At 57.2% G+C, this 27,917-nt stretch overlaps 2 protein-coding genes, 1 long non-coding RNA gene and 1 other non-coding gene across 5 annotated transcripts; 2 read left to right on the top strand and 2 right to left on the bottom strand.

The window, feature by feature from the left end:
• Positions 1 to 1,794: 1,794 nt before the first annotated feature.
• On the top strand, positions 1,795 to 13,196 carry LOC132005185 (C-type lectin domain family 18 member A-like). 2 transcript variants are annotated; one of them, XM_059382036.1, is made up of 13 exons: positions 1,795 to 1,810; positions 1,989 to 2,208; positions 2,720 to 2,811; positions 4,708 to 4,947; positions 8,774 to 8,871; positions 9,300 to 9,421; positions 9,606 to 9,713; positions 10,317 to 10,409; positions 10,775 to 10,881; positions 11,488 to 11,617; positions 11,920 to 12,016; positions 12,212 to 12,303; positions 12,786 to 13,196. In XM_059382036.1, exons 2-13 carry the CDS (start codon positions 2,070 to 2,072, stop codon positions 12,821 to 12,823), a joined length of 1,356 nt encoding a protein of 451 aa, XP_059238019.1. In that variant the 5' UTR covers positions 1,795 to 1,810; positions 1,989 to 2,069; the 3' UTR covers positions 12,824 to 13,196. The 2 variants fall into 2 exon arrangements, with proteins under 2 accessions (XP_059238019.1, XP_059238021.1); XM_059382038.1 differs by lacking the exon at positions 1,795 to 1,810 and having other exon boundaries at positions 1,852 to 2,208; positions 11,604 to 11,617.
• A 7,880-nt stretch (positions 13,197 to 21,076) lies between these two features.
• TRNAG-GCC (transfer RNA glycine (anticodon GCC)) lies at positions 21,077 to 21,147 on the bottom strand. The gene has a single exon. It is a non-coding gene; the product is annotated as a tRNA-Gly (tRNA).
• Positions 21,148 to 21,175: 28 nt separating this feature from the next.
• LOC132005073 (uncharacterized) lies at positions 21,176 to 25,105 on the top strand. The gene is made up of 5 exons (XR_009400717.1): positions 21,176 to 21,336; positions 22,615 to 22,760; positions 22,907 to 23,056; positions 23,403 to 23,545; positions 24,423 to 25,105. It is a non-coding gene; the product is annotated as an uncharacterized LOC132005073 (long non-coding RNA).
• A 1,000-nt stretch (positions 25,106 to 26,105) lies between these two features.
• EXOSC6 (exosome component 6) lies at positions 26,106 to 27,537 on the bottom strand. Its single transcript, XM_059381503.1, has one exon. It carries the CDS (start codon positions 27,422 to 27,424, stop codon positions 26,606 to 26,608), a length of 819 nt encoding a protein of 272 aa, XP_059237486.1. The 5' UTR covers positions 27,425 to 27,537; the 3' UTR covers positions 26,106 to 26,605.
• Between the last annotated feature and the right edge of the window lie 380 nt (positions 27,538 to 27,917).

The raw sequence follows: 27,917 nt of genomic DNA, 5'->3' as shown, positions 1-27,917 counted from the left end.
GGCCTTAAAGTGTGCATATCCTAGGAGTCGGTTCCTCTGACATTCAAAATAAGAAAACTAATCCATGGTGGTAGAAATCCGAAGAGAAGTTGCTCACTGGGGAGATCAGCCATGCAAGAAAGGACCTACCCATTCTCAACACCCAGCATGAAATGCCATGGAAAGCAAGGTACAATCCCTTGGTTAGGGAGTCCTTTTAACACCAGTGGACATGGAGGCCCAGGGGTGGAAGTGACAATCCCAGCGTCTTACAGACAGTCTCAGTTAGAACCCAGGTCTTCTGTGGTGTGGCATTTTATCCCCTCAGTTCCTCATCTTCTAGCTCCTGAGGCTGGCCTCACCCTGACCTCCATTCGCAGTGAGCCAAGACCCCTCAAAAGCCACCACCTCGGGTCAAAATCTATTTCCCTAGCTGCCCCAATGACCTGGTATGGTGCTACTCAAGAGAAAAGCCACATTTTCCTTTGCAGCCTGGGAGCAAGAATAGGGCTTTGTTCCCCGGCATCGGCATGGAGCAGGGCGGTGGGACTTGAACTTGGAGGGCCACAATGTAAATGAAAGCCGATTTGCACTGGGGGTCTAGGAATGTGAAGACAGAAAGCCTGGGTCAGTTGGGACACACCCTGTGCCCGCCCGGTGAGCCCAGGTTCATCATCTACAAGATGGGCACCGCATCTGCCATGCCCTAGTTTTGTGACAATTCAGTGAAGCCACACGTGTCACTGTGCTTTGTGAGCTCTGGAGGAAAGGTCACTATTATTAAGCATTGCTAGGCCCCGGGCAGGATGAATCTGAAATCGTGTGGCCACCCCCACTGGAGGGAGAAACTCCCGAAGCCCCAGGTATTGTGTCAGGGGGGGACGCACAACCCCAGGCCGGCTTAGGGGTCCTTGTGCCTGGCCCTGCTTTCATCCCCTCCCCCCATACCCACAACAATATCCACTTTCATGGATATTGTTGCATCTCAATGCATCTCTGGAATTTCCCAGGTAGGTGACACCTGGCTCTGAGAGGGTGTCCGCCTAAAGGTCAAGGGTCACACAAACTCCAGAAGGAGGAAGTAGTTGGCTTCCAAGGCAGTCCTTTGCAGTGGGTGATTAACCTTTGGTCAGCCTGGAGGTGGAGTGTGGGCATTTGGCCACGGCCTGCGGGATAGCCTTGTCTTTTCTAAGAATTGTGGGCCTCGGTGCAGATCTGCATGGAGGCCTCAGCCAAGCCCCAAAGCATCATGGCGGTTTGCCGTCTGCCTGCCACACTGCCTGATCATCTAGAGTCCCACTTGTTCCCTGCAGGACTCCAGTCAGCTAAGGGCATCATGTGCTCTCCTCTGCTCGAGGGGGCCCTCTCCCGGCCTGCAGAATGCTGGGGACCAAAGGGCCGTTGGGGCTGGGGCCCAGCCCCCAACACTGCCCAGACAGACACTGCCCAGAGTCCTAAGGCACTCTTACCCTCCTACAGGTGCAGCCCTAACCCATTCCCCTACAAACCCAACCTCCCAGTGCCCCCACCCAGCGGTGGTAGCTGCCTGGTCTGTGGTTACGTCCATCATGTTTAATTCATGGCTGGGGGTTGGGATGAACTTCCCAAGAAAGGGAAGAATTCCCCTGGGGTCTCGCCCAGTTCCTGCCTGCCTGCCCTGGGCCTGGAACTGGGACTAGAGGCTGCCGGTGGGCCCAGAGGACACTGTCCCAGCCGGGCCGGCCATCATTTGCTAATCCCCCGCCCTGGAATGTCTGCGGGCCAATCAGCGGGGTCTCCAGGGGCTCCCCGAGGGCTCCAATAATCCTGCAATGATTAGCAGGGGCACAGGGTCAGTGCACACTGCCTGGCTGGCTGTTGTGGGCAGGGCCGCTGGCCAGGCCCTCGGCTGGAGGAGGGAGGGAGCCCTGGGATTGGAGCTGGCTGACTCTTCATGCCAGTGTCGACAGGAGGCCTTTTGGATACACCAATTACTCACACCAGCCTCCCCCTTTTGTCTGCCCGTCCAGCCTGCCTCCTTGAGATTGTGAGTAGTTCTGTCTAGCTTGGGAAGCAAGCTGGACGGCTGAGCCGGAGCGCCCAACAGGCCCATGCTGGGGCCGGCGCCCTCCGCCCGGCTGGGGGGCCCCCGGCCCGGCCTCCTCCCCGTGCTCCTGGCTCTCCTTGGCATGGCCTGGACGGAGGCGAAGTTACTCCCACTGCAGGAGGAACAGGCTCCGATGCCTGGAGGTAAGGGCCCCCCTCCCTGGGGTGAGGAACCAGTGAAAGCAGCTAGGAGTGTCGCAGAGCGGTGCCAGGAAGGCCTGAGCTCTGGGCAGACCTGTGGGGTTTAATAGCAACCCCCCTGGCCCGAAGGTGGTCCAGGGACCCAAGTTGGATGGCGGAGGCTGGCCTGGGGAGCAGGAAGAATGAAGGGGAGTGGGCCCAGCCGTGTGGGTCAAGGAGGAATGGCAACCCAAAGCTGGCGGCTCCAGGGCTGCTCCCCACCAGCCCGTGGCCCTACCTCCCTCCAGTCAGCCCAGCCCCCAGCTCAAGGGCCCCTGCACACCTGCCTCCCTCCCAGGCCCCCAGCTCCTGGTCTCCTGTAGGCCGTCCATCCCCCACCATCCCCGTGCCCCTGGCCCCATCAGCTCTTGCTCCCTAAGGGCAGGGCAGCCCTCTCAGCTTGCCACAGCCAGGGTCACCCCAGGGGAGACCAGGTCCCGCTGTGCAGGGGACCTGACCTTGTCTCCTACCCCAGCCCTGAGCAGTAAGGAGACGTTCCTGCTCCTCTCCATGCACAACCGTCTGCGTAGCCGGGTGCAGCCCCCCGCGGCCAACATGCAGAGAATGGTGAGTACCCCAAGGCGGGCTCACCGAGGCGGTGGCTGGAGGGGCGATCCTGAAGACGGCTCAGGAGGCCAGGCCTGTGGCAGGTGCCCTTCTGCCTGGGCAGGGGACAGCCAGTCTCCCTGCCCACGAGGGGACAGCTCCTGGATGCTAGGGTTCTGCCGCGGCCTGCTTCCCAAAGGGGCCAGTCCTTTGGCCTTTCTGCGCATCCCAACCCGTTGCCCTGGAAACCAGAAGACATGGCAGGAGCCCCGCAGGAAAGAGGCGCTCCACAAAGGACTCCCCGCAGGATCAGAGGGGCAGAAGACTGGGAGGGAGAAGCGTCCTGCTTGAGGGAAAGGCCTGGAATGTGACCAGGACCCAGTGCTTCTTCACAGTTTATCTGGATGACTAGAAGGGGCCCCTCCAAGGTCTCTGCTCCTCTGGCATAGGACGGCAGGGTTGGCGGTGTCATCCCAGGGCCCAGAAGCACTGCCCCAGCACATGCCAACAGGCCCTGGGGGGTGAGGGCGGGATTGTGTGGGGGTGGGCAGGGTTCCCCATGGCTGCCTCCCATAAACTCCTCCAGGCTGGCTCAGCGGGGCGGTGACCTTGAGAGCTCCTGGGTCAGTTTCCCAGGAGGTGGGGGTGGGGCGGGCCAGTGGGAGGGGGTCACTTCTCTCCCTTTCCCTGCTCTGCAGCAGCTCTGGCCCTCCTCAGCTCAGGTCCTGGCTCCCACTGCCCACGCCCTGTGCTCCCAGCTCAAGTGCCTGGCAGGGAGGTGCTCCCCCTCATCCGGTCATCGGTTGACGCTTTTCATGCCCCTTTGGCCAAAGTCTTAGGAATCAGCATTTCATAGAAGATGAGCATGGAGCCCCACCACTCAGCCTCCCTCACCTGTGCGGGTCTCTAGTGCTTTTACCCAGGGGAGGCTAAAGCTCTTGGGGTGGTGCAGGGCAGCCAAGGGCCCCCCCAGGCAATCCCCACTGCTCCGGTTCCGGTCTGCATCAGAGGTAAAATCCTAACAGCCGTTCAGCCCACCGTGGGTCAGGCACTCTCCCCCAGTACCCTTTGAGTCCCCATGATAATCCTCCTCTGTGAGTATCTTACTGTCCCAATTTACAGACGAGGATGTGGAGTCTCATGGAGATTAGGGGCTAGAGGCCACACAGCTGGGGTGAGGTGACCCAAGTCTTCTTGATTGTTGAGCCCTTCATTTAAGAGGAGAGGGGGGACGATTTGGTAGCTGTGGGGGTATGAGGGGGGAGTCTGCTGGTGTGTGGATGGGAGAGATTAGGGCCACTCCAGAGAACAGCGCTGGCTGGGCCCTGAGGCCAGGAGCCTCTCTGGTCCTGCTTCCCTGTTGGCACCGGTGAGTGGGGGGGAGGAGGGGGGAACGGGACAAAGCAGCCTGGCCGCTGAGGCCTTTTTCATCAAAGAAAAGCCAGGTGGGAGCAACCGAGCCTCCCTGACAATGGCTATGGCCCGTTGTACCTAATGGCAAGCAAAAAACCATTTTGAATGGCTGGGGCCCTGCCCGGGCTCACATTACTGGACAGAAAAGTCTACCACAGAAGCCCATCCTGTCACCCCAGCTGGCACTGCTCCCTCAGGAACGGGCATCCCCCTCTGGGGCGGCGCCTAAGGCAGGAGTCAGGAGGAGGGAGGCTCTCAGGCCCGGGTAGAGCCAGGCTCCGGGGTAGGCATCCAGACCTCGCTGGTGCTCTCACCACCGCATCTCCAAGAGCAACTCGCAGGCCCGGTCTGGCCTTCTCCGGCCCCAGGGTGAAGTGGGTGAAACAGGACTCCCCATCCAGTGCTCTCAGCATGACCCCCACCCCGGGGCGGGGGCGGTGGGGGAAGTGGGTTCCCTAAGGCCTAAAGGGTCGCTGCTGACATCTCTTTTTGTGCCGCCCCCAGGACTGGAGCGAGAGCCTGGCCCAATGGGCTCAGGCCAGGGCGGCCCTGTGCGGTGCCCCAGTCCTGAGCCCCGCGTCAGCACCTCGAGCCCCCCCGCAAGTGGGCTGGAATGTGCAGCTGCTGCCGGCAGGCTCGGCGTCCTTCGTCAGCGTGGTGGACCTGTGGTTCGCAGAGCGGCGGTGGTACAGCCACGCGGCCGCCGAGTGTGCCCACAACGCCACCTGCACCCACTACACTCAGGTGAGGCTGTGGCACCGGCCCCGGCCCCCGGGGTCAGCTCAGAAGGGCCACCTGTGGCTGCTCTTACGCACTTTTTAGTTTTCCTTTTCTCTGCTCTAAGCATGAACGATTTCAAACGTAAATCTAGTAATGGACTCCCTTTTACCCATGAGCTCCACTTAGACAATGTTTAACTATATGTGTTCTCATCTCTTAAGAAAAAACAACTAGGGGCACCTGGTGGCTCAGTTGGTTGAGCCTTCGGCTCAGGTCATGATCCCGGAGTCCCAGGATGGAGCCCCGCATCGGGTTCCCTGCTCAGGGGGAGTCTGCTTCCGTCTCCCGCTCTGCTCCCCTGCTTGCGCCCATTTCTCTCCACAAATGGGCACCTTCCATTGAATATTCAACCCTTCCCCCACGGACTCACAATCCACCTGTCACCCACCAAGCTCATGTCTGCCCGCGGATCTGTTGCTGAGTTCTTGATTCTATTCCGCTGCTTTTTAAAATTTTTAAGCCCTGCACAAATCGTATTTTAATTATTACAGGGTTATAGAAACTTTTGAAATGAAAATTCCCCATATTACTATTATTGTTCAAAACTGTGTTGCCTGTGCTTGGCTCCTGATTCTCTCAAACGCTATGCAGGCGTGGGTTTTTAGCTGCTGATTCAACTTTGGGAAATGGTCTACTTCGCGTTGAGATTGTTTTTGCCAAGTTCTGTTTTCTAAGAAACTGTCCATTTTATGTTTCCCAATTGATTGGGAGGAATTGTTCAGTACTGAAGAGAGAGTTAAGGCTAGGATTAAACAGAGTGGGGGTGCCTGGGTGGCTCAGTTGGTTAGGCATCTGACTCTTAATTTTGGCTCAGGTCATGATCTCAAGGTCCTGGGATCGAGCCCCGCATCAGGCTCCCTGGTCAGTGGGAAGCCTACTTCTCCCTCTCCCACTCCCCTTGCTTGTGTTCCCTCTCTTGCTGTCTCTCTCTCTCTGTGTCAAATAAATAAATAAATAAATCTTTTTTAAAAAGAATATAAAAAAAATACAGTAAGCTGAATAAAGTAGGAGAAAGTAACTCAGTCTGTGGAGCATGTGACTTTTGATCTCACGGTCATGAGTTCGAGCCCCACATTGGGTAGAGAGATTATTAAGAAAAACAAAATTTAGGGGCGCCTGGGTGGCTCAGTGGGTTAAAGCCTCTGCCTTCGGCTCGGGTCATGATCCCAGGGTGCTGGGATCGAGCCCCGCATTGGGCTCTCTGCTCAGCAGGGAGCCTGCTTCCCTTCCTTTCTCTCTGCATGCCTCTCTGCCTACTTGTGATCTCTCTCTCTCTGTCCAATAAATGAATAAAATCTTTTAAAAAAATTAAAAAAAAAAAGAAAAACAAAATTTAAAAAACAACAACAAAAAAAATAAAAACAGAAAGTAAATAATAAAAATAAGAGCAGAACATCCGTAAAGCATCCGATTCTTGGTTTTGGCTCAGGTCATGATCTCGGGGTTGTGAGATCGAGCCCTGCGTTGAGTTCTGAGCTCAGCATGGGATTCTCCCTCTCCCTCTGCCCTTCAGCCTGCTCTCCCTCTCTCACTCTTTCAAATAAAAAAATAAATAAAATCTTTTTTTTTTTTTTTTTTTTTTAAAGATTTTATTTATTTATTTGACAGAGAGAAATTACAAGTACACTGAGAGGCAGGCAGAGAGAGAGAGAAGGAAGCAGGCTCCCTGCTGAGCAGAGAGCCCGATGCGGGACTCGATCCCAGGACCCTGAGATCATGACCTGAGCCGAAGGCAGCGGCTTAACCCACTGAGCCACCCAGGCGCCCCAAAAAATAAATAAAATCTTAAAAAAAAAAAAACCAACCTAGGATTAAACAGGGATTTAAAATTTTCCTGGGACCCCTGAGTGGCTCAGTTGGTTAAACATCTGCCTTTGGCTCAAGTCGCTCTGGGATAGAGTCCCACATCGGGCTCTCTGCTCAGCAGGGAACCTGCTTTTCCCTGTTCCTGGCTCTCCCCTTGCTGGCTCTCTTGCTCTCTCTCTGACAAATAAATTTTTTTAAAAAGATTTTTTATTTATTTATTTGACAGAGAGAGATCACAAGTAGGCAGAGAGACAGGCAGAGAGAGAGAGAGAGAGGAGGAAGCAGGCTCCCTGCTGAGCAGAGAGCCTGATGCAGGACTCAATCCCAGGACCCTGAGATCATGACCTGAGCTGAAGGCAGCGGCTTAACCCACTGAGCCACCCAGGTGCCCCTCTGACAAATAAATTTTTTAAAAATTTCCTGTGTCTGTTGCTAGATCCTTTTAAACTTTTCAGCTTTGTTTATGTGCACCTTCTCTCTTTCATTCTTTACCAGTCTTCCCAGAGATGTGTCTATTTTAACAAGGAAGCTTTTGTTTTATCCTTTTTCTTTTTTTTTTAAATTTCTGCTCTTATTTTTACTATTTACTTATTTTTTTAAGTTTATATATTTTAATGGGGTGCCCCTATTATTCACTTTCTTTTACTTTATTCAGTTTACTCTATTATTTTTTTATATTTGATCCCAGGACCGTGGGATCATGACCTGAGCTGAAGGCAGACACTTAACGGACTGAGCCACCCAGGCGCCCCAATCATTCCTTACTTCTAAGTTACTTACTTGGAGATTGTATTGCATTGAATTTATAGAATGCAGCCCATGGAATATTATTCCTTTGGTTTTTGTCGAGCCTTGCTTTGTGGTTAAGTGAAGGGTCAGTGTTTGCAAATGTTTTGTGCATTCCTAAAAAGAATGTATTTTCTCTAATTATTGGACACATGTGTCCGTGTCTCCCTACTTCATGGCTGTGCTACAGGAGTTTGCTAACTCGTCCCCTGTATTGACTGTGCTGTTTCCAAGCTGCCACAGATTTTAAGATTTTCAATCCAAGTGCTGAATATTATCAGAGACCTGTACCTGTTAGCTTTTGTTGCTAACACACTACCCCAAAGTTTAGCATCCTTGGGCTGGGCCCTGTGTGGAGGTTCTTCTGGTCTTTGCTGGGCCCAAATACAAGTGCAGTCAGCTGCTGCCTGGGCTGGGAGCTGACCGTTTAGAGGAGCCTCACCAGGTTCCCTTGGGCCTGTGGGGGTCTCCAGCCCTAGGTTCAAAACCAGCTCAATATCATTTTTTTTAAGACGTTATTTTATTTATTTATTTTAGAGAGTAAACACATGGGAGCTGGGGGCAGGTAGGGCAGAGGAAGAAACAGAATCCCAGGCAAAGTGCACTGAACCCTGAGCTTGACACAGGGCTCGAACTCACAACCGTGAGATCATGACCTTAACCTAAACCAAGAGTCGGACATTTAACCAATGGAGCCACCCAGCACCCCCTCAGCTCAGTATCACTTCTGCTGCATTCTGTTGGCCAACACAAGCCACAGGCCCAGCTGGGGGCCAGGCTAGAAAAGAGAGTCCTCCTCTCATTGCAAAGAACTGCAAAGGCACGTTTAAGAGGGGCCCACGGGGAGGAGGGAAGGGTTGTAGCCACGTGTGCGGTCTGTCACAAAGACTTTGAGGTCCAAGACTTTCTTTCACCACTACCCCTCCCTCCAAGATTCTCTCCTTTCTTCAGGTATCTGCCCATCCAAACCTCTCCACACCCCTCACCCAGAAAGCCTTCCTAGGCTGTGCCCACCTGTCCCCACAGCTCTTCCCAGCACAGCTACAGCTCCTGAGGCCCCGAGGTCTGTCTGTCTGCCTCACTGGGGGCAGAGACTGTGTCTGCCTCCCCCGGGGCAAGCATCATCAGTGTTGCCGGCCCCAGATTGGGAGTCGGGGTGGCTTGTGATAGGGTTCCTGAGCCGCCGTGTCTCCGGCAGCTCGTGTGGGCCACCTCGAGCCAGCTGGGCTGTGGGCGGCATCGGTGCTCTGGGGCCCAGGCCGAGATGGAAGCCTTCGTCTGTGCCTACTCTCCCGGGTAAGGTCCCATCACAGAGGCTGCCCTGCCATCCCCCGCTGGGCTCGGGCGGGGTGGGGAGGGGCGCCTACCTTCACCCAAGGGAGAACCCTCAGCCCCCCACTCAAAGGCCTTTACCCCTGGGTCCACACCCTCTCGGGGAGAGGGGAGGAGGAAAGGCAGTGGGTGCGGAAGTGGGCAGCCAAGCAGAATGTGGCTTCTCCTCAGACGCCCCTCCTTGGCAGCACTATTCTGCTTTGGCCACGGAAGAATGGAGTGTTCGTGTTAGTCTGGAGGCCGTCTTTCCTTTCCTAGGACATCTCGTGTCTCCTCCAGCTCCCTGACTCCCGGGGTTGGGCCAGAAGGAGCTGCAGGGGCCGTGCGGCAGGGCCCACGCCTGCCTTGCCCAAGGCCAGGCCCTTGCAGCCCTCTGGTGCTCGCTCTCACAGGGGCAACTGGGAGGTAAATGGGAAGACCATCGTCCCCTATAAGAAGGGCTCCTGGTGTTCGCTCTGCACGGCCAGCGTCTCGGGCTGCTTCAAAGCCTGGGACCACGCAGGAGGGCTCTGTGGTAAGTGCCCGACCCTGCCTGCCTCCTGCTGGGGCAGCGGGTACAAGAGAACTCCCGTGTGGTGACCTTTGTGGCAACATCTGGTGGGACTGTCCTCGAGGCTCCGGCCCTTGGCACCCTGGGAAGCAGCCCCCTGGCCTGCCGGAAGGAGGCGCCCTCTCAGAGTTCATCCTCATCTGACCAGAGGTCCCCAGGAACCCATGTCGCATGAGCTGCCGGAACCATGGACGTCTCAACGTCAGCACCTGCCACTGCCACTGTCCCCCTGGCTACACGGGCAGATACTGCCAAGGTGAGGGGCACCTAGAGCTCCAGGTCACAGCCACCCGGGGACCCGGTGAGTGAAGCCTGGGCCAGGGCCGAGGCAGGCAGGCAGCCATGGGGGGTGAGGAGGGCCCCGTGCCCCTGTGCGGTGTGTCCAGGGGCCGTGGGGGCACCCACTGCAAGGGCCTGGAGAGAGCCCTGAGGGAGTGTGCGGCTGCTGACCGGGTACTTGCTGATCTGAACACCGTGTAGTCATTCGACCAACAGCCTGAGCCCCTGCCGGAGCCTGAGCCGTGTAGGGGATTCAAGGCGGAATCTGACTTGGCCCTTAGGTCCTGAGAGGGTGGGAAGAGGACCCGATCAGGATCTGGAAGTAGACTCTGATCCCACTGTCTCCCTCCCAGCTCTGTGACTGTAGGCAGGTCACCCCTGAACCCTAATTTGCTGCTCTCTACGACGGAGATCCAGATACCAAGCGTAGCTGCAGCGGGAAGCCCTGATGGGGTCCCATCCTCGAGGGTCTTTCCTGTCACGGTTGACTGTTGCCCACACTGCGAGGCCCATGAGGGGCAGCACGGGGTCCGGGGGCTGCGGGCTGAGCTCCGCTCTCCCTCCCCCCGCCCCCCGGCAGTGCGCTGCAGCGTACAGTGTGTTCACGGCCGGTTCCGGGAAGAGGAGTGTTCCTGCGTCTGTGACGTCGGCTACGGGGGAGCCCAGTGTGCCAGTGAGTCCTGCCCCGAGGTCCCCCGATGAGCCAGGCCACCTTCAGGAGCCCCTCACTGGGCACATCTCCCGACCCCCCATGCAATCACATCACGTCGGTGGCATTCCACAGAATCTGGCAAATGCTACAGATCGTTCTTTTTTTGGAAGAGAGAGCAAGCTGGATGTCACACATTGCCCAGCACGCCGCTGACTCCCCCACCCCCCGCCCCAGCTTGGAGACAGTGGCCAGAGGAAGGGGCTTCTTAACTCACTGAGCTACCCAGGCGCCCAGGAAGGGGCTTCTTGAGCTTAGCTCCCTGGCAGGGAGGAAGGTGTAATGCGTCTGAGGTCCCCACGCGCACAGTCGGGCCCCCCTGTCCCCAGCCAAGGTGCACTTTCCCTTCCACACTTGTGACCTGAGGATCGACGGAGACTGCTTCCTGGTGTCTTCGGAGGCAGACACCTACTACGGAGCCAAGATGAAATGCCAGGTGACAGTGAACCCCAGCCTTCCCAGGGAACCCCAGGATCTCAAGCGAGGGTCCTTGGAAGGACCTTGGATGAAGAGATGGTTCCTTCAATTTCTCCTGACCTGACTCTGGTCATTAGGATAAAGCAGGGGCCCCAAACTCAGAGGTCCATGGAAGCCAGGAGGTCACTGAATGAGCTGAGGGACTTGGGGTGTGGGGAAGAGGTGAGCCCCCACCCACCCCCCTCTAAGGAGCCACCCTGATTCAGCTCTAGCAGCGGGCTGCCCCCTTTCTGCAGAAAGGCCAGAACTTGGGATTTTTCAAGAGAATCAGAAATTCAGATTTTCATTGCCATCTCTCGAGGTGTTCATGTTGGCAACCGATTCACATGTGTTCAGGACACTGAACACGTGAAACAAAAGCTTCCCAAGGGCAGGGCCCAGTCAGTCTTGGCCCCCCACCCCCCATGCCCAGAGAGAGGAGAGGCAGGCAGGGGCAAGGAAGGGGGACCCCCACTCTAGAAGGAGGAGGCAGAGGAAGAGACGTCCCTGGCTGTGGCGGGGTGGGCAGGAAGGGCTGGTCTGAGCTCTGGGGCCCTGCCAGGGTGAGCTGGAATGGGGGTTACAGGGAAAGGGCGGGATGCTGGCCCAGATCGAGAGCCAGAAAGTGCAGGACATCCTCGCCTTCTACCTGGGCCGCCTGGAGACCACCAATGAGGTGACCGACAGTGACTTTGAAACCAGAAACTTCTGGATCGGTGAGTGCCTGGTTGGGGGTGCAGGAATCTGAGCTGTGAAAACCCACCAGCAGACAGTAAGGGTGTGGTGAGAGCTAGGGACCCAGGATGGGGCAGGCAACCTCCTTCCCTGGGGAGAGCACAGAAGGGAGGGAGAGCGAGAGCCTCGGGGGGGCTGGAAGAGCTAGGAAGGGGGCTAAGGTCTCGATGGCAGCAGAAAAGGGATTAGGCAACAGGCTCTGAGCTCAGGGGGCTCCTCTCAGGGAGCCTGGGCTCTGGGTGGGGGCCCGGGGTGGTGGGCTAACTCACCTGCCGCGGCCCAGGGCTCACCTACAAGACCACCAAGGACTCCTTCCGCTGGACCACGGGGGAGCACCAGTCCTTTACGAGTTTCGCCTTTGGGCAGCCCGACAACCAGGGGTGAGTCTGGGGTGCCTTCCCTCCCTTGGGCCAGCTTATTGAGCCTTCATATGGGGGGTGGGTCTGGCTTCCAGAAGCCCCATCTGTGGGCCAGGCCATTAGACACAGGGGCCTGCTGGAGGGGAAGATGGAAGCCTCTCCCGGACTCCTGCTTCCCTTCCCCGGCATTGAGCCCCCAGCGTCCTGGCCTGGCAGGTTCGGCAACTGTGTGGAACTACAGGCGTCCGCCGCCTTCAACTGGAACGACCAGCGCTGCAAAACCCGAAACCGTTACATCTGCCAGTTTGGTGAGGGCCCCCTCACAGCTCCCTCTTCTGGTCCCTACTGGCCTGCTCCAGGCGCTAGGATGTCCAGGTCACAGTCCCAGAAAGCACCTAAGCATGCAGGGCCCAGGGATGTCCTGGTCCGAGTTCCGTGGGACCTGCAGGCCCCCGAGTACAAGGGAGGAGAGAGAAGCCCAGCCTCATGTCCACAAGGCAACAGGACGGGAATGACAGCCTGGCCAGGGATTTCTCCAGGGTCGCTTTCCTCCTGTTACCAAAGCTGCTACTTAGGGACCTGCTGGGTTCACCCGTGTTCCCTGATTCCCTAGAGCCCAGTAAACTACAGCAGGGAACAGAGGTGGCCCAGCACCGACCCCCAGCAGCTCCCGCTAGAAAGGTCTGGAACTCCAACTGGGAGCATATTTCAGGACCAACTGCCAAAAGGTCCCCATCCTAGGACCACCTGGGCTGCCAGTGACCCTTGCTCTGTCCGGCTTCCTTTCCAGCTGAGGAGCACATTTCCCGGTGGGACCTGGGGCCCTGAGACTCGGCCGTGCCTCTCCCCTGCCAGCTCCCAGATATGCAGCCGCGCTCACCCCGCTGCCCACCTGTCTGGAACCGGGGCCAGCCCAGGACTGCAAGCCAGTATCCAGAGGTCTCAGAGAGGCCCTGCAGGAAGTGGGGAAAGGGGGTACAAGTCAGCCCCCAGAGGGAGTCTGCACCATGGGGAGGGGAGCTGGGGCCCCTCAGCCTGCTGTGGATCGGGAAGGTGGGGGTCAGACACCCAAACATGAGGCAGGGCCAGCAGCCAGAAGAGACCACCCTCCTCCATGGTCGCCAGACCCTCTGGGGCAGATGGAGGCTCCTCACTGCCCAGGGTGCTCCCTACAAAGGATTAAACTAAGTTATGAATCAGCTGTACTTGTGACTGCTTGGTTTTTTTGTTTTGTTTTGTTTTTGTTTTTTTAGATTAATTATTTATTTATTGACGGACAGAGATCACAAGTAGGCAGAAGAGATAGGCAGAGAGAGAGGAGGAAGCAGGCTCCCCATTGAGCAGAGAGCCCGATGTTCTGATGTGGGGCTCGATCCCAAGACCCTGGGACCATGACCTGAGACGAAGGCAGAGACTTTAACCCACTGAGGCACCCAAGCACCTCTGTGACCGCTTGTTATGAAGGCGAATTCGGCTGACCCAGGATGATCTCAGGAAGACCAGAGGGTGCCTGAGAGGCCTCACTGCTGGCTGCCCGCTACCTGCCCTAGTCCCTTCCCTGTGCACCCGCATGACCCAGACCACCTTCTGGAAGTTTCCTGGTCTTAGCCCCTGAGGGATGCAGATTGAGAAGCTCTGTTTGTACTCCTGACTTCCTGCTCCAGCTCCTCTCACCACTGGCTGTCTTCGTGCTCCTGCTCACACCCTCCCCTAGGGTCCCCACGCCTGCTCCTGCATGTCCCTCCTGTGTCCTTTGTGATTATCTGAGCGGGGGTGTGTCATGGCCCCTTCTCCCTCCGCTCCCTACAGTGGTGAGAGAGGCCATGTGGGCAGGTGAAGGCTGGGAGGGGCTGTCATTAGGGTCTGGAAAGCACCGCCAGCCCCGTCTGCACACTGTGGAGTCGCTTTGCTGGTTGGAGGTGGGAGTGTGGTCCGGGACCATGGAACGGGGACATGCATAGCAGCCACAATTTTTACTGTGATTGCAACCAGGAGAAACATAGAAACTCAGCTTTGACTCATCATAGCAGAAAAGGAATTAATCAAAAAGACATGACTTAAAAATGAACAAAGAATGTGAATCCACTGCTCTCCAAAGAAGCTATCCAAATGGCCAGCAAGCACAGCATCCCTACTCATTAGGAAATCCACATCTAGCTCCCATTAGGGCAGCTGTTACCAAAGAAACAGACAATACAATGTGGATGAGGCCTTGGACCAGTTGGAGCCCTTACAGGCTGCTGGGGGGAGCAGGAAATGGGCAGCCACTCTGGAAAACAGTTTGGTGAATCCTCGAAAAGTTCAGAGAAGCTACTATTTGACCCAGCAATTCTTCTCCTAGGTCTGTACCCACGAGCACCACGAACAAGTACTCAAATCCTTCTACACAAAGTTCACAGCAGCATCACTGCCAACAGCAAAACGGCGGAAACCAGTCAAATATGCTGCAGAACGTGATTCAGCCATTAAAAAGAATGAAGAACAGATACAGGCTACAAGGCAGATGAAGCTTGAAAATCCTATTTTAAGTGAAAGACGCTAGTCACAGGGGTTCACATACCATACGACTCCATTCAGAAGAAATACTCAGAATGAATAAACCCACAGAAACAAAGCACATACTGGGGGGTGCCAGGGGCGACAGGAGAATGGGGGAGTAACTACTCCATGGGTCTGGGTTTTATTTTGGAAACAAAATGTTTTGGAACTTAGCAGTGGTGGTCTCACGACATGGTGATTGGACTTGATGCCCCAAATCGGTTACCTTCATGTTATATGAATTTCACTTTAATTTTAAGAAAAGGCCTGGTCCCAGAATCCTGGAGAGAGCCAGAGACCCAGGCCCCAAATTCTGCTGCAAAGTCAGGCCAGGTAGACACTTACACCACTGCTGCCAGGCCCTGGCAACACGTCTGTGGCAACCCCAGCCTGGCCCTCCAGAGCCGGGGCACCAGCTTCCCACCCAGAAGCAGCCTCCCCTGGCGGCCCGCCCTTTCCCTCACCCATGCGTTTCCCTGTGCCACTGCGGGGTTTGTGAGTGCAGGTGGTGGTGACCGGGTCCTACCTGAGAAGTCGAGCCCAGCCTCCTCATCCGGAGGCGAGGTGGAGAATGGAGCGATTGTCCGTATCAGTCCGCAGCTCAGCAGCACCGGCGTCACCCGTGAACTTGGTGGAAAAAGCAAATTCTCAGCTGCCCCCAACGGACAGAATGGTGAGGGTGAGGCCAGGGCTGGGGGCTTTTTTTTTTTCCCCCCCGCAAGATCTCCAGCTACTTCGGACTCGAGAACCACGGGCAGAGGTGGAGAGTTTGAGCCTAAATTGAGACAAAATTGAGATCACCTGAACATCAGGACAGGCTCCACCACTTACTGTGTTCTTTTGGGCAAATTACTTAAAACACACACACACACACACACACACACCACCACCACCACCACCACCACCACCACCACCCCCCCCGTCTGCCTGGAGCTGTCTGGGTCTTAGAACAGTCCCTGTCCCACCTGCTGGGAAACTCCTGGGTCCCAGGTCTCCCTAATACATCTCTCTACCTCATGTACTTCGCCTGTAAAATGAGGATAATAGGGGCACCTGGGTGGCTCTCTGGGTTAAGCCTCTACCTTTGGCTCAGGTCATGACCTCAGTCAGGGTCCTGGGATCGAGCCCCATGTCAGAGCTCCCTACTCAGTGGCGAGTCTGCTTCTGCCTCTCCCTGTGCCCCTCCTCCCACTCCAGCATGCTCGTGTGCACTCTCAAATAAATACATAAGCTTTATTAAATTTAAAAAAATGAGGATAATTAATTGAGTTGGTACACTAATGTGTCTGGACCAGAGCCCAAGACCGGTATACACGGATGAACGTCAGCTCAGTCCTGAGCTCATGCCCTAATTTTTTCTATTCCTTCATCCACAGAACACCATCTAAACCTCACTTGCTAACAAATTTGTGAAATAAGTCTAAAGTCTGGTGGCTAGTAAATGCTCAGTAAGTCTTAAGCTCATTTTTCTTCTTCTTCGCTATTAGCAAAGGTTATCTAGCCACAGTGAAGACCAGGTTTCAAGCAGTCACCAGAGCAAACAATTAGAACCATCCCAGCTGGGGTGTTTGGATGGCTCAGTCCATTAAGCGTCTGCCTTCAGCTCAGACCATGATCCCAGGGTCCTGGGATCGAGTCCCACATTGGGCTCCCTGCTTGGCAGGAGGCCTGCTTCTCCTTCTCCTACTCCCTTTGCTCATGTTCCCTCTCTTGCCTCTCCTTGTCAAATAAATAAATAAAATCCTGAAAAAAAAAAAAAAGAACTAACCCAGCTACTCACACTGGCCCTGCAGAATTCTAAGTATCAGTACAATAAGCCCCATCTCACTCTTCCCTCCCCAGGCCTCTGGTCTCAGATATCCTCCCCCAGTCACTTTGCCAAATTTTGGCCAATATAAATAAGCAAAGTCTCAGGGTGCCTGGGTGGCTCAGTTGTTAAGTGTCTGCCTTCAGCTCAGGTCATGGTCCCAGAGTCCTGGGATCAAGGCCGCATAGGGCTCCCTCCCTGTGGGAGGCCTGCTTCTCCCTCTCTCACACCCCCTGCTTGTGTTCCCTCTCTGGCTGTGTCTCTCTCTGTCAATTAAATAAATTAAAAAGGAAAAAAACTAGCAAATTCTCTTGGTTCTTTTGGTGATCCAATGTCCTCCTTTTGGATTTGGAGTCATCAGCCCCTTGGGGCCTGACTTGTTATTTCGGTCCAGCGAAAACAGGGGCTGATGGGGTAGGTCAGCTCAAGGTGATTCGGGGCTCTATTGTTTAAAGAAACGCTAGCTGCTGGCCGCCCCTCAGCCCCACAGCACACTAACCGTGAGGGAGGGCAAGAAACCCCAGCGACACACATGCCCAGGGAAGGGGTATGGTTTTGGCAAGTAGCCAGCAAGTTTCTGGTTCCGGGATGTTCAGAATGACCAAGAGGCAGCTGCTGCTGACCAGAGAGGCTCCATCGGGGTGCATGTGTTTGTAAGGGGTGCTTAAGTCTCCCACCTTCCCGAAGAGCCCCGCTCTGATGGCCTCTGCCCTCCACTCTCCATTCCTTCCCAGTTAGAGACTAGGCAAGGGTATGAGGTCACCCAATGGCGTCATTTTCTAGCCATTGATCAAGTTGTTTTCCCACTCACTCATTCTTGTAGGTGCAAGATATAAAAATTCCCTGGTTTTCTAACCATGCCTTGAGCAGAGAATTTGGACTTGTGTTCCATGAATCAGGCACTCACAGCCTGGGGGAATGCAAGAGGGGGTGTCCCTTTTAAGAGAAGAATATGGAGCAAAAACCTCACCTGTTTCTGATGCTTGGCCCCTATAATAGTTAATATTATGTTTCAATGTCAGCCACAAGGTGGTCAGCCAGAGACTTGGCCAAACATTATTTGGAGTGAGTCTGTGAAAGTGTTTTTGGATGAGATCAACATTTGAAGGGGCTGACTAAGTAAAACAGATTGCCCTCCCCAGTGTGGGTGGGCCTCATCTAATCAGTTGAGGGCTTGACTAGAACAGAAAGGTTTATCTTCCCAAGAGTAAGAGGGAACTTTTCCTGTTTGACTGCCATTGAGCTGGGACACCCATTTTTGTTTTTGTTTTTGTTTTTGTTTTTCCTGCCTTCAGACTTGAACTGAAACTTTGACTCTTCCTAGGTCTCAGACCTGCTGGTCTTCAGACTGGAACTATGCCACTGGCTCTCGTGGGTCTCTAGTTTGCTGACTAAAGATCTTGAGACTTGTCAGCCAATTCCTTAGAATAAATCTCTTTCTGTATATGCCACCTATTGGTTCTGTTTCTCTGGAGAATCTTGACTAATACAGCCCCTGAGTGGGGGTGGGGCCAAGCCATGCCCCCAGGCTTATCTGCTCTGGGCTGCAGGTGGCAGGTGCCCAGGAAGATGCCTATTACACATGTGGACAAGGTTTGCCATTGATGGTGAACTTCCCAGATATTCCACTAGCACCCTTGTTATCATTAGCCCATAACTGGCAATCTGGGGGCCACTGAGTGGTTTTTCCCATGTGACCCAAAGCTGGGTCCTGTGATGGAGGCCCCAGGAGGGTGTTGCAGGTTTCTGCATTCTCTCCTTTCTGGGCAATCACATCTCACTCGGTATTCCCAATTTTAGGAGATGATGTTTAACCCAAATAGAATGGAAAGCTTATCTGAATGTTCTGCCTTCTATCTGGGGCAGAGCAGGCATTTCTGTCTGTGCTCTGTGTGGTAGACATGGGTGTGATTTTCTGTCCCCTCTGGATATTGCAAATGTGAACGTGACCACAGGTATAAAGATATGCCAAGGGAAAAGATGCAGGAAGCTAGACAAGATGCAGATGTGAGCGTTTGCCTTGGCACACAGGGCATTTGTGTGATGTGTCCTTGAGGGGATGAATCAGGACCACAGATGAGAAAGAAAAGCCAAGGTGACAACCTGCCCACTTTCATCCAATTAAACACTAGGTCTGGATCGTCAGTGCCTTGGGGACACTGTCGCCAGTCTCCTGTTCTCCCCGGAAGCAAGCAGGGGCTGGGTGAGGGCTCTCGGCGCTCATGTGGCATGAAGTCTGGAGAAAGGGGGAAGAAGGCTCACAGTCGCTTCCGTCTGGGCAGCCACAGTGGACCACGGATGATGGGATCACAGATTGAGGAAGAAAGGGATTGGGGTCAGGGAGGGGCCCTGAAGTCACCAGTGAAACTCTGGGGTCTGATCCAAACCCCAAACAAAAAACAGAATTGATTTAATGGACTCTCATCTACATATTCCGTGGACATCAGCGGGTGCCTGCTGAGTGCCAGGCCCTGAGCACAGAATGGGGTGTGCAGTGAACCGGCGCCCCACTCTCTGCCATGGGCACAGCACTGCTCTCTCAAGTGGGGACCAACCACCAAAGGACAGAAGCCCAGACACGGGACAATCTGTGGTGACAGTGCACTGACGCCGCCTCACTGAGTGTCTCGGCCCTCCCCTGTGTGGGTTCAGTGGACTCTTACCTCCCGCTCTGACAGAAGGCAGCAGGGAGTCCATTCCCCAGCCCAGGCCAGCTGCTGCCTTTGCTTCTCACTCACAGCCACCCTGGCCAGCTCTGCCGCGGCCAGCACCCACCCCCTGGGCTTATCACGCAGGCGGGGGCGCGGGGGCCACCAGCAGGCAGGCAAAACAGGCAGCAAGAGGACATTCGAGAATTGACTCTGCCAGCTAGGTGTCTGTTCAGAGGACACAGAGATCACGGATATTTTCCCTCCGGCCTTCTGACGGTACCACCCCCAATTCCAGGGCACGGGCGATGGGGTGGATCCCATCGTGGGTTTGGGGTGGAAGGAGCTCAGACAGGGCTGCCCAGTGCCAGGGCGGTGCTCTGCCTCACGGCCTCTTACGGAGCCGTACCCAGGGCCTCGGAGCGGAGGAGCAGGGAAGGGCGAGCCTGGATGCCAGGGGGGCCCGTGTGCACTTGGGCCCTTTCAATGCAGCACCCCCCTCCTCAGGCTCTGACCTTCTCTCCTGTTCTCTCTTCAGACTTCACCATGGCTGGAGAGGCCAGGCCGGGCCCTGCCCAGCAGGGCGAGAAGAGGCATCAGGGCACAGCCTGGTGAGTCTGTCTGGGGCTGCCTGCAGCCTGCAGGGGAAGCAGGCCACTGGCTGTCTTGTCCAATGCTCTGGGTTCCCCTGAGATCAAAAGATCCCCAGGAGGCCAGCTCTGCCTACTCACTGTGGCACCTGCAAGTCTCTTCTCCCTTGGCCTCGGGTTTTGTCTGTAAACTGAGGGAGATGACACCGTTCATTCCCAGGGCCTTCATCACTGATGTCACCCAGCACCATCCTGCTGACAGAGGCTGGGTACCCCTTCTCCCACCTGGAGCCGGGGCGAGTGGGTCCTCCTCGGAGAGTCCCACCTGCCTGGGGCCTGGGGGATTCTTCCAGCTAGAGATGTTTGGGAAGTCACAAATGGGAACATGGCCTGGACGAAACCTTGTCCCTAACCTGGGAACCTTAAAGAAAATGTTAAGAACTCTTGAAACATTTTCAGAAAGGAGCGCCCCACATTTTGCCAGCCCGCGTGCCATTTTCACCCGCACAAGGCAAGCGTGTCCCTGAGCTGGGCATCTATGGTGGCCTCGCTCAGCTCCTGGCCCTCCTGTGAGCAGTGGGGGTGGGTGGGGGGTTCCCACCTTGTGGTGGAAGAGGCTGTGGGCCAGGGGTTTGCTGTTAGGAACCATGCTGTGTAAATGCCCTGTGCCTTCTGGGTTTCGTCCTGCCTCGTCTTCCCGGAAAGGAGATGGCAGGGATGGGCTGGGCGCTGCTCCCAGAAGTCTCTGCACCTTCAGCTTGACCTTGACATAGAAGAGGCCCAACCTCTCCCTGCCAGCACCCGCCTGGGCGTGTGTGTCACCCTGTGAGTGTGCCAGTGTGGGTGGTTTTGCCACTGCTTTTGTTTTGGGCGGATGAGCAGGTGTCTGGTGCTGGGTAATGAGCGGTTTTTGAACTTGGCCTGTCTTCAGTGATAGGGAGCTGCCTACGTGCTCTGTTGGCTAGATTGTGTCTTGTGGGAGACTCTAGGGGTTTCATAATGCTCTGTCCCCAGGGGGCACTCCAGGAGGGAGGATGAAGCCTTTTGTGGGTGGGCAGTAGTGGCTGTGGCTTGGGCCCCTGGGATAGTGCCCAGAGGAAGGGCAGGGTGGGGATGGGGTTCTGGTGGCCGCTGAACTGCGGGATGTCCTCCCCGTGAGAACGCGTCAAGTCCAGGGCGGGCGAGAGGCAAGGCCACAGGATCAGGGCGCAGGCTTCAGCAGAGGCTGATTGCTGAGGGGGTGGGGTGCCGTGGAATGAGGATGAGAAGCAGGACCCCCCCTTCCTCAGGCCCAGGGGGACCCTCTGCCTGCAGCCTGACCCCTAAGTCCCAAACCGATCCTGCCCCGTCTCCACTCGGGAGCTCTCAAGTCTGTGCTAAGCAGTCAGTGAAGCACCATTCCTGTACCATCCATTCGTAGCTACTTCAAAATGTCATTTTAGGGAAAAATGCGGGGTGGGGGGTGCCGGGGGTGGATAAAAAGAAAATTAGAAGGGTCTGCATTGGCCGGGAATCGAACCCGGGCCTCCCGCGTGGCAGGCGAGAATTCTACCACTGAACCACCAATGCTGCGCTGACAGGGATGCTGCCACAGAGACCCAGAGGGTTCATAGAGGCCGCCTCCGCCTCTGCGCTCCGCCGAGGTCTCCGGCCTGTCTAGGGGGTGGGTCGGGGGACCCGCCGGCCAACCTAAGGGGATCCGGGCCAGTGAAAATTCTCTCGGAGCAGTGGCGCCCAGCTGAGACGCACCAGCTTCAGGTTGGCCCTAGCCCCCAAGCCCCGCCCGCTAGCAACTCCTCCCCCGCTCCCCGCCCCCGCCCCTCGCCGCCGGGCTGCGGGTTTCTGGCACCCCGCCGGGGACCCCCCCGCCCCTACCGCGACCCCCGGGGGCTGGGTGCGCCTCTCCCGACGCTTTCCTTCCTCCAAAGGCGGGCCTTCCACCACCGGAATCAGCATCTCTGCCGCTTCCAGGCCGCCCCTCCAGACCCCCTGATGCCAGAAAGCAGGGGCGGGGGTGGTCGGAACTCGCACCCACAGGCCTGGGGGGGGGGGGGGGGGAGCCAGGATGAAAGGGAAGGGGTCCCCTGAACGTCCCCCATTCCGACCTGGTGGCTCTATTGGCCTCGCCCCTCGTGGGCTGGGCCTGAGCTGGGGTCGTGGGCGCACAGCACCTGAAATTTGTTTTAGAAACTGTGCTGCCCCCGCTCACATCCCCTCCCCTCGTCACGCCTCCGGCTCCAGGCGCAGGGGCTCCTGCAGCTGTGTCCCCACAGAGCATCGCTGCCCAGGCCGCGACCCAGCTGTCCCTTTGTACCCATCTCCCCATCCCTCCTAGGCAACAGTTGGCTCCCTGGAGATCTTAGGACACCGGAGACACAGGCAGTGAGAGTCTGGGACCTTCCAAACTCCTCTCTCTCCGCAGGCGTAGAGCAAAGAGGAAGGTGGCCTGGCCACAGCCCTTACGACTGCCTGGCTGGCTCTGCCAGAGCTGGGTTGCATCCTGGCCATCCCCACGCAAGGATTAAGGGCTCTCATGCAACCACCGTGGCTTTGGGCCCTGACTTCACTCCTCCCTTTCATCCTTTGCCAGACTTAAGTTCCAGAACGTCAGCTGTTCCTGGGGCAGGCAGAGGAACCTTTGGAGGGCTCCTGTCTGGCTGGCCAGAAGGCTGCAGGCAATTGTCTCCCCCGTCACCTGGAACGTGACCCTTGTCAGAGGCCAGACATGGGGAAGCTGTGGTCCCCCAAAATGACCTTGGTTAAGTCCCTCAGGGCTCTTTTGGTGGAAAATCCTGGGGTTCTAAGGAAAACCTGCATGCCTCAGTTTCTTCAAGCTAAACTGGGGTCTAGGCGAGGACTCTGGCCATGGAGAGAGAGCCCGTCTCCATTTGTCTCTGTTGCAGCAGGAATAACTATGACCTGGGCTACAAGCTATACAGGGAAGGTGTCCCCTACAGGTCAGTGAGTCTTAACCCTCGGTCCTCTGGGTAAACGGGTGGGCTGCTTGGCCTGACTCCCTCTGTTCTGTGCCGGTAGGGTGTATGAGTACCAAAGGATCCCTCCGCTCATCCATCGTGTGCCTGTCAAGATCCGGAGGACCCAGGTGGGCTTGGGGGTCAAGAGCAGCTTCAGTCCCCACAAGGGCACCAGAAAGAGCCACCTGCCCCGAGAGCAGATAAAGCGTGAGTGAGGGGGGACAGCCCTCACCTGCAAGGCTAGGGAAGAGCTGGGCGGACCTCAGCATTGAGGGCAGGCGGGGGAGCCCAGGCAGCAGAGTCCTCTGTCCTCCCGGCCTGGTGGGCATCAGCTCTGGCCCCTCTCCAAACAGTCCAGACTGAGGAGCTGCACTCCATCAGGGGCGAGCTGAGCCAGATCAAAGCCCAGGTGGACCGTCTCCTGGAGAATCTGGAATGCATGGACCAGCAGAGGGACCAGCTTCCGGGTGGAACACCAACTGTGGACCCAGGCCACATTCCCAGTGAGCTCCAGCTTTTCCCGCGGCTGAAGGTCCCGGGGCACCTCGGATCGTGCCCCGAGGCTTTCCCTCTGCGGGGGCTCCTTCCTGCCTTCCTTCCCCCCACTCCCACTGGTTGTTCCTATGGCTGGAAGGCCTGTGGCTTCTAGGTTGTTCTGTGAGCCTCCCCGACCCCCACCCTCCCATCCGCTCTCCAGCTCTCTGGAGGCAGAGCAGTGTCCCAGCCCCTCCCCATCCTGTCCTTTCAAGCCCTAGGCACCCTTGATCAGGGCTGGGCACCAAGGGGGCCTCTCTGAGGTCAGCTGGGGCCTCCCAACCTGGCCATTAACTGGTGACTCCCCCTGCACAGGGTCAGAGGACAGTGAAGAAACCAAGGGCCCAGGCAGTAAGGGTTCCTCATGCAGAATCACTGACCCCCAGCAGGAGCCCAGGGGCCAGAGCGCCCATCCGGAATCAGACAGCGATGAGGACAGCGCAGACCCGGAGGAGGCGGTGAGTGGCGCGGCACTTCCCCTCATCCTCACCCTCCTAGCATTTGGCTCCTTGTGGCCTCCCTGTGAACAAGGGGGAGACATACGTCCCTGAGGCGCCTACAGTGGGGGTTGAGAGGAGACCTGGGACAGGTGCCCCATGCGACCCCCAGGAGATGGGGCCTGTACTGCTTGTTTTCCCTTCTCAACTCGGGCTGGGTGAACTCAGGGCACTAGGGGCTGCTTGTGGCCTGACATAGCACCCTCTCCTGGAAGCTGGGGGGCGGGCTTTGAGCACTACACCGTGTCATAGGTATGCCTCATGGCCCCAGACCCCTTGTCTGAGGGCCTGGAACCAGTTAAAACCCATTTCTGCCTCTTTTCCTGCCCTGCCCCCACATCTTGTGGGGTACCATGCTCCCCGGGGGAGCTGTGGCACTTGGGACGTCATTGGAAGGAGACCATCAGAACCTGGATCTGATAACAGCCCTCTGGGTAGCATTAAAGGGCCCGAATGTTCCTGTCTTACCATGTCCTGCTCCCTGATTGGAGGTCCCGGCAGCAGGCCAAGCCCCATGTTTGTTGGGGCCATCTCCGCAAGGTCTGGGATGCTGAGGGGCCGGCAGTTAACGATGCTTCCTGCCTCCACCTATCTGGGGCCCTGTCCCCTGGACCTCTGAGCTCTGAAGGGCCCTTCCCACTGCCCAGGCCTACAGGAAGGGGCTACTTTGGTGGTTCTGGGTTTCTAGGCCTCAGGAAGAATCCGGAGTGGCCCTGAGCTGCCGAAGCTGCCGAGAAAGAGACATGGGGCTGAGGGAAGAGGTTAGCAGGCCTATTTCTTAGGCATTCCATGTCCCTCAGCCCTCCTGGCCAGAGTCCTGCTTCTGTTTTTCCTACAGGGGAAGAACCATGCATCAGACCTGGAGGGCAGCCAGTAGAAGGGTGGAACCCCTCCGGGCTCCTTCCCAAGTGGCTCCTTTGCTTGCCTCGTGTGGATTCCTGAAAGCCTCTCGAAGGAGACTGTGCCGCCAGAGGCACCTGTTCTAGAATGAGCACAGTGAAAGTGGAAGCAAGGCTCAGCCAGACCCGCCAGGAAGCCTCCCCCATTAATGGTGGCTTTTGCTTTGGAGGCCATGTTTCCAGACGATAGGGGCCAAGAGGGAGTCCTGCAACTGCCTTAGCACAAGCTCACTGCGCTCACGAAGCTGAGGCCGTCTTGCAAGGGGCAGCTGCCCAGTTCCCCCTTGGACACACGTCAGCTCCCGGGGACAGCAGGTACTGCGCTGGCTGCTCTTCCCATCCCCCTGCCGCTTCCCAGTGTGGCGCGTCCCGCAGCGGCCAGCCAGTGGTGCCCAGGAAACTCGTGTGCCTACAGTCCCCCTTCCAGTCTGAAAGGGAACTTTAAGTTCCTCAGCGTGCGCCCCCACAAAGCCCCCTCTAGTTCCAGACTCCTCACCTACCCTATAAAGCCATCCTTCAGAATAGGGGTATCATTTTCACATCCTATTTCTATCTTGTCTCTTGCTGGTGTGATACTATGTACTTCAGATTGGCTCTGGAAATACTATTATGTCAAAAGGGCAGAAATAAAATTTGTATTTCTTTTCCCTTGGCCAGGGGTTCTTTGGTGTGGTCTCCAAGGCTTATTCTGGTCCTGGGGCTCCCTGAGGTCAGGCCTTCCTGGAGAAGCTGAGCCGGCCCCTGAGTCACACAAGTTCAGAAGCTCCTCCTAAGCCAGGGCACACAAAGGGGACCAGGCTGCCTGCCTTCTTCCTATTCAGACTTGGGCATAAACACACTGGGCTCAGCAGCCACACAGAAGAGCCCACTCTTGTGGTCACTCAGACCATCTCCACCACATGGAATAATGGCCAGGCTGTACCTGGTTTTCCCAACACCCAGAAGCTCTTATCTCCTAGAAGTTCATCTGCCCTCCCCCAGGAGCCAAGACTGGATCACGGGCCCCAAATAATAAACCCAGCCGGGTGGGGCGCCTGGGTGGCTGAGTCGGTTAGACGTCGGACTCGTGATTATAGCTCAGGTCCTGATCTCAAGGTCACTAAGTTCACGCCCTGCATCAGGCTCCGTGCTCAGAATGGAGTCTGTGGGATTTTCTCTTCTGCCACACCCCTGACCCCCTTGCATGCACTTTCTCTAAATTAATAAATCTCAAAAAGAAAAAAAAGGAAAAAAAAAGAAAGCAAGCCAGCTTGGACCCCCACTTCTTCTTACCAGTAGTGGAGGAGGCCTCTAGCTTCCACCCAGAACCAAACCCCTTCCAGGGACCCAACCGAGTTGGGGTCTGGCCGAGCACCAAACCAGAGGCTGGAGAGAACACCCAGAGTGCTCCTGGGCCCATACAACCCTCCCTACTCTTGTCACACCTCACCAATGGCCAACTCTGATACTCAAGGGGCAGGTTCTCCTCCTCCAAGGCACATTTGCCCACACCAGCCCCCGCACCTTTCAGTTTCAGCCCGTCTCTTCTACTTATGTTGGTCTAAGGAACAGGGCACATTCAAGACAATGAGGTCCCAAGCCCTGATACCAAGGGTCCATTATTTGTCCAAAAGAGCCTTGCTCCTTTAAATTCACTACTGAGAAGAACCACAATAGAAGACTTTTCCAGATACAAAGGAGTTTGTTTTAGCTCAGATATAAATGAGAAGGCCCAGCCCTCTTGTCCATTCTCTCAAGAGCAGACCAGTTCTACAGAAGGGAGTCACCAGCTGGCCTGCATAGGGTCCATCCCTTACAAGACAAAAGCTCCAAGGCCAGTTTTCCAGGCAAGTCCGCCTGAAAAGTCCTTTCCAACTCGGGAGTCAGGCCGCATTAGCAAGTGTCTTCAACTGGGTCGTAGCTGGGAAGCACCAGCTCAAGCAGAAAAGTTTCTTTAATGGCAGTGTGTAAGAAATCCGTTCCAACACGGCTGTCCAGGGCATCGGTTCTGTGCACGCCGCCTCAGACCCGCCCTGGCCCTCCGAATTCTCAGCTCCGCTCAGTCTGGAAGCTGAGGGCACGGGTCCTTCGGAGGGCGGCGGCAGCTAGGTCCTCGCCGTCCGTCGTGGCTCGGGCTTCTGGTTCAGGACGGCGCGGCGGCGCCCCTCCGGCGCGCAGCCCGCACCAAGCACTGCTGCAAGACGGGGTAGAGGCGCTGGCAGCCCTCCAGGCCCAGACGCACTGCCTCGGCCCAGCTCTCGGTTGGGCCGCCCTCCCCGCTGCCCAGCAGCCCGGCCACCTGGTTGAGCACCGGCATGAGCGCCACGGTGAGGCCGGCGGCGGCGTGCTCCTCCTCGAGTCGCGTGGGGTCCAGCAGCCAGGTGGGCGCCGGCTCCGGCGTGCGGCTCAGGCCGCAGCCCACCACCAGGTCGTACATCTCGACGCCCGCGTCGGCCAGGGCGAGCGCGGCGGCCGTGAGCGCGGCGGCCAGCGCCGAGCCGCCGTCCTCGAGCAGCAGCGCCGACACCTCGAGCTGCGCGCGCGGGTAGCGGCCCAGGCGCACCGCCGGCTCCAGCGCCTCCTGCAGGGCCAGCGCCAGCTCGCGCTCCTCCCCGCCGCCCGGGGGCGCGCGGCGCCGGCGGCCCGCGAAGGGCGCGCGGCGGAAATCGCAGAGCAGGCGGCCGCGCAGGGCGGCCGGGGCCTCGCCGCCCGCTCCGGCCGGGCCGCCGCCGCGCTCGCTGCCCTCGGCCTGGCGCGGGCCGGACACGGCGCACAGCACCTTGGTGCCTCCCGCCTCCAGGTAGGCCGAGCCCTTGGCCTGGCTCAGCAGCCCGGCGCGCGCGTACACGGGCCGCAGCCGCGTCGGGTCGCGGGCGGCGGGCGCCTCATCCTCGTCGGCCGCGTACAGCTGCGGCGGCTGCGACTCCTCGGGCCCGCGGATGCGGCGGTGGTCCCCGGGCATGGCTGCGCCTACTGTGCGAGCCGCTTCCGCCCGCCGTCCCGGCCTCGCACGCGGGTTCTTCCGCCCGCTTAAAGCCGCGCGCCCGCGCGAGGGCTGTCGGGATAGCGGCGTGCGGCGCCGCACCGCCCCCTGCCGTCCTGGAGGGAGAATCCCGAGCGCGGCCAATCCCCGAGGCCGCTTCAAGGACCCCGGGATCTGGATGGACAAATGGATAGACAGCGGGGGCAGGCCTGCAGGAGTGGGACCCCGTCCGGCCTGGCTGGCCTCTAGCCTCTCGGGCCCGAGCAGTCCCAGGGTGTACGTCTTCGTCCTTTCACTTGTGAAGGTTGTGATTATTTTTATCTTGCACTTGTTTGTGTGACTATCTCCTACGTGTTTCCCTAGGACTTCCCCAAGAGGGCTGGCTTTTTGTCTTGGTCATTCTTCCCATCCTCAGTGCCCTGGCTGGCATCGTGCTTGTTGATGGAACGGAGAGTACACACTGGATTGTGTA

Source organism: Mustela nigripes, chromosome 17, assembly GCF_022355385.1.
Source record: "Mustela nigripes isolate SB6536 chromosome 17, MUSNIG.SB6536, whole genome shotgun sequence".
Classification (NCBI taxonomy): domain Eukaryota; kingdom Metazoa; phylum Chordata; class Mammalia; order Carnivora; family Mustelidae; genus Mustela; species Mustela nigripes.
Note: the sequence above shows the minus strand (reverse complement) of the source record. Positions and strands in the feature narration are given on the sequence as shown.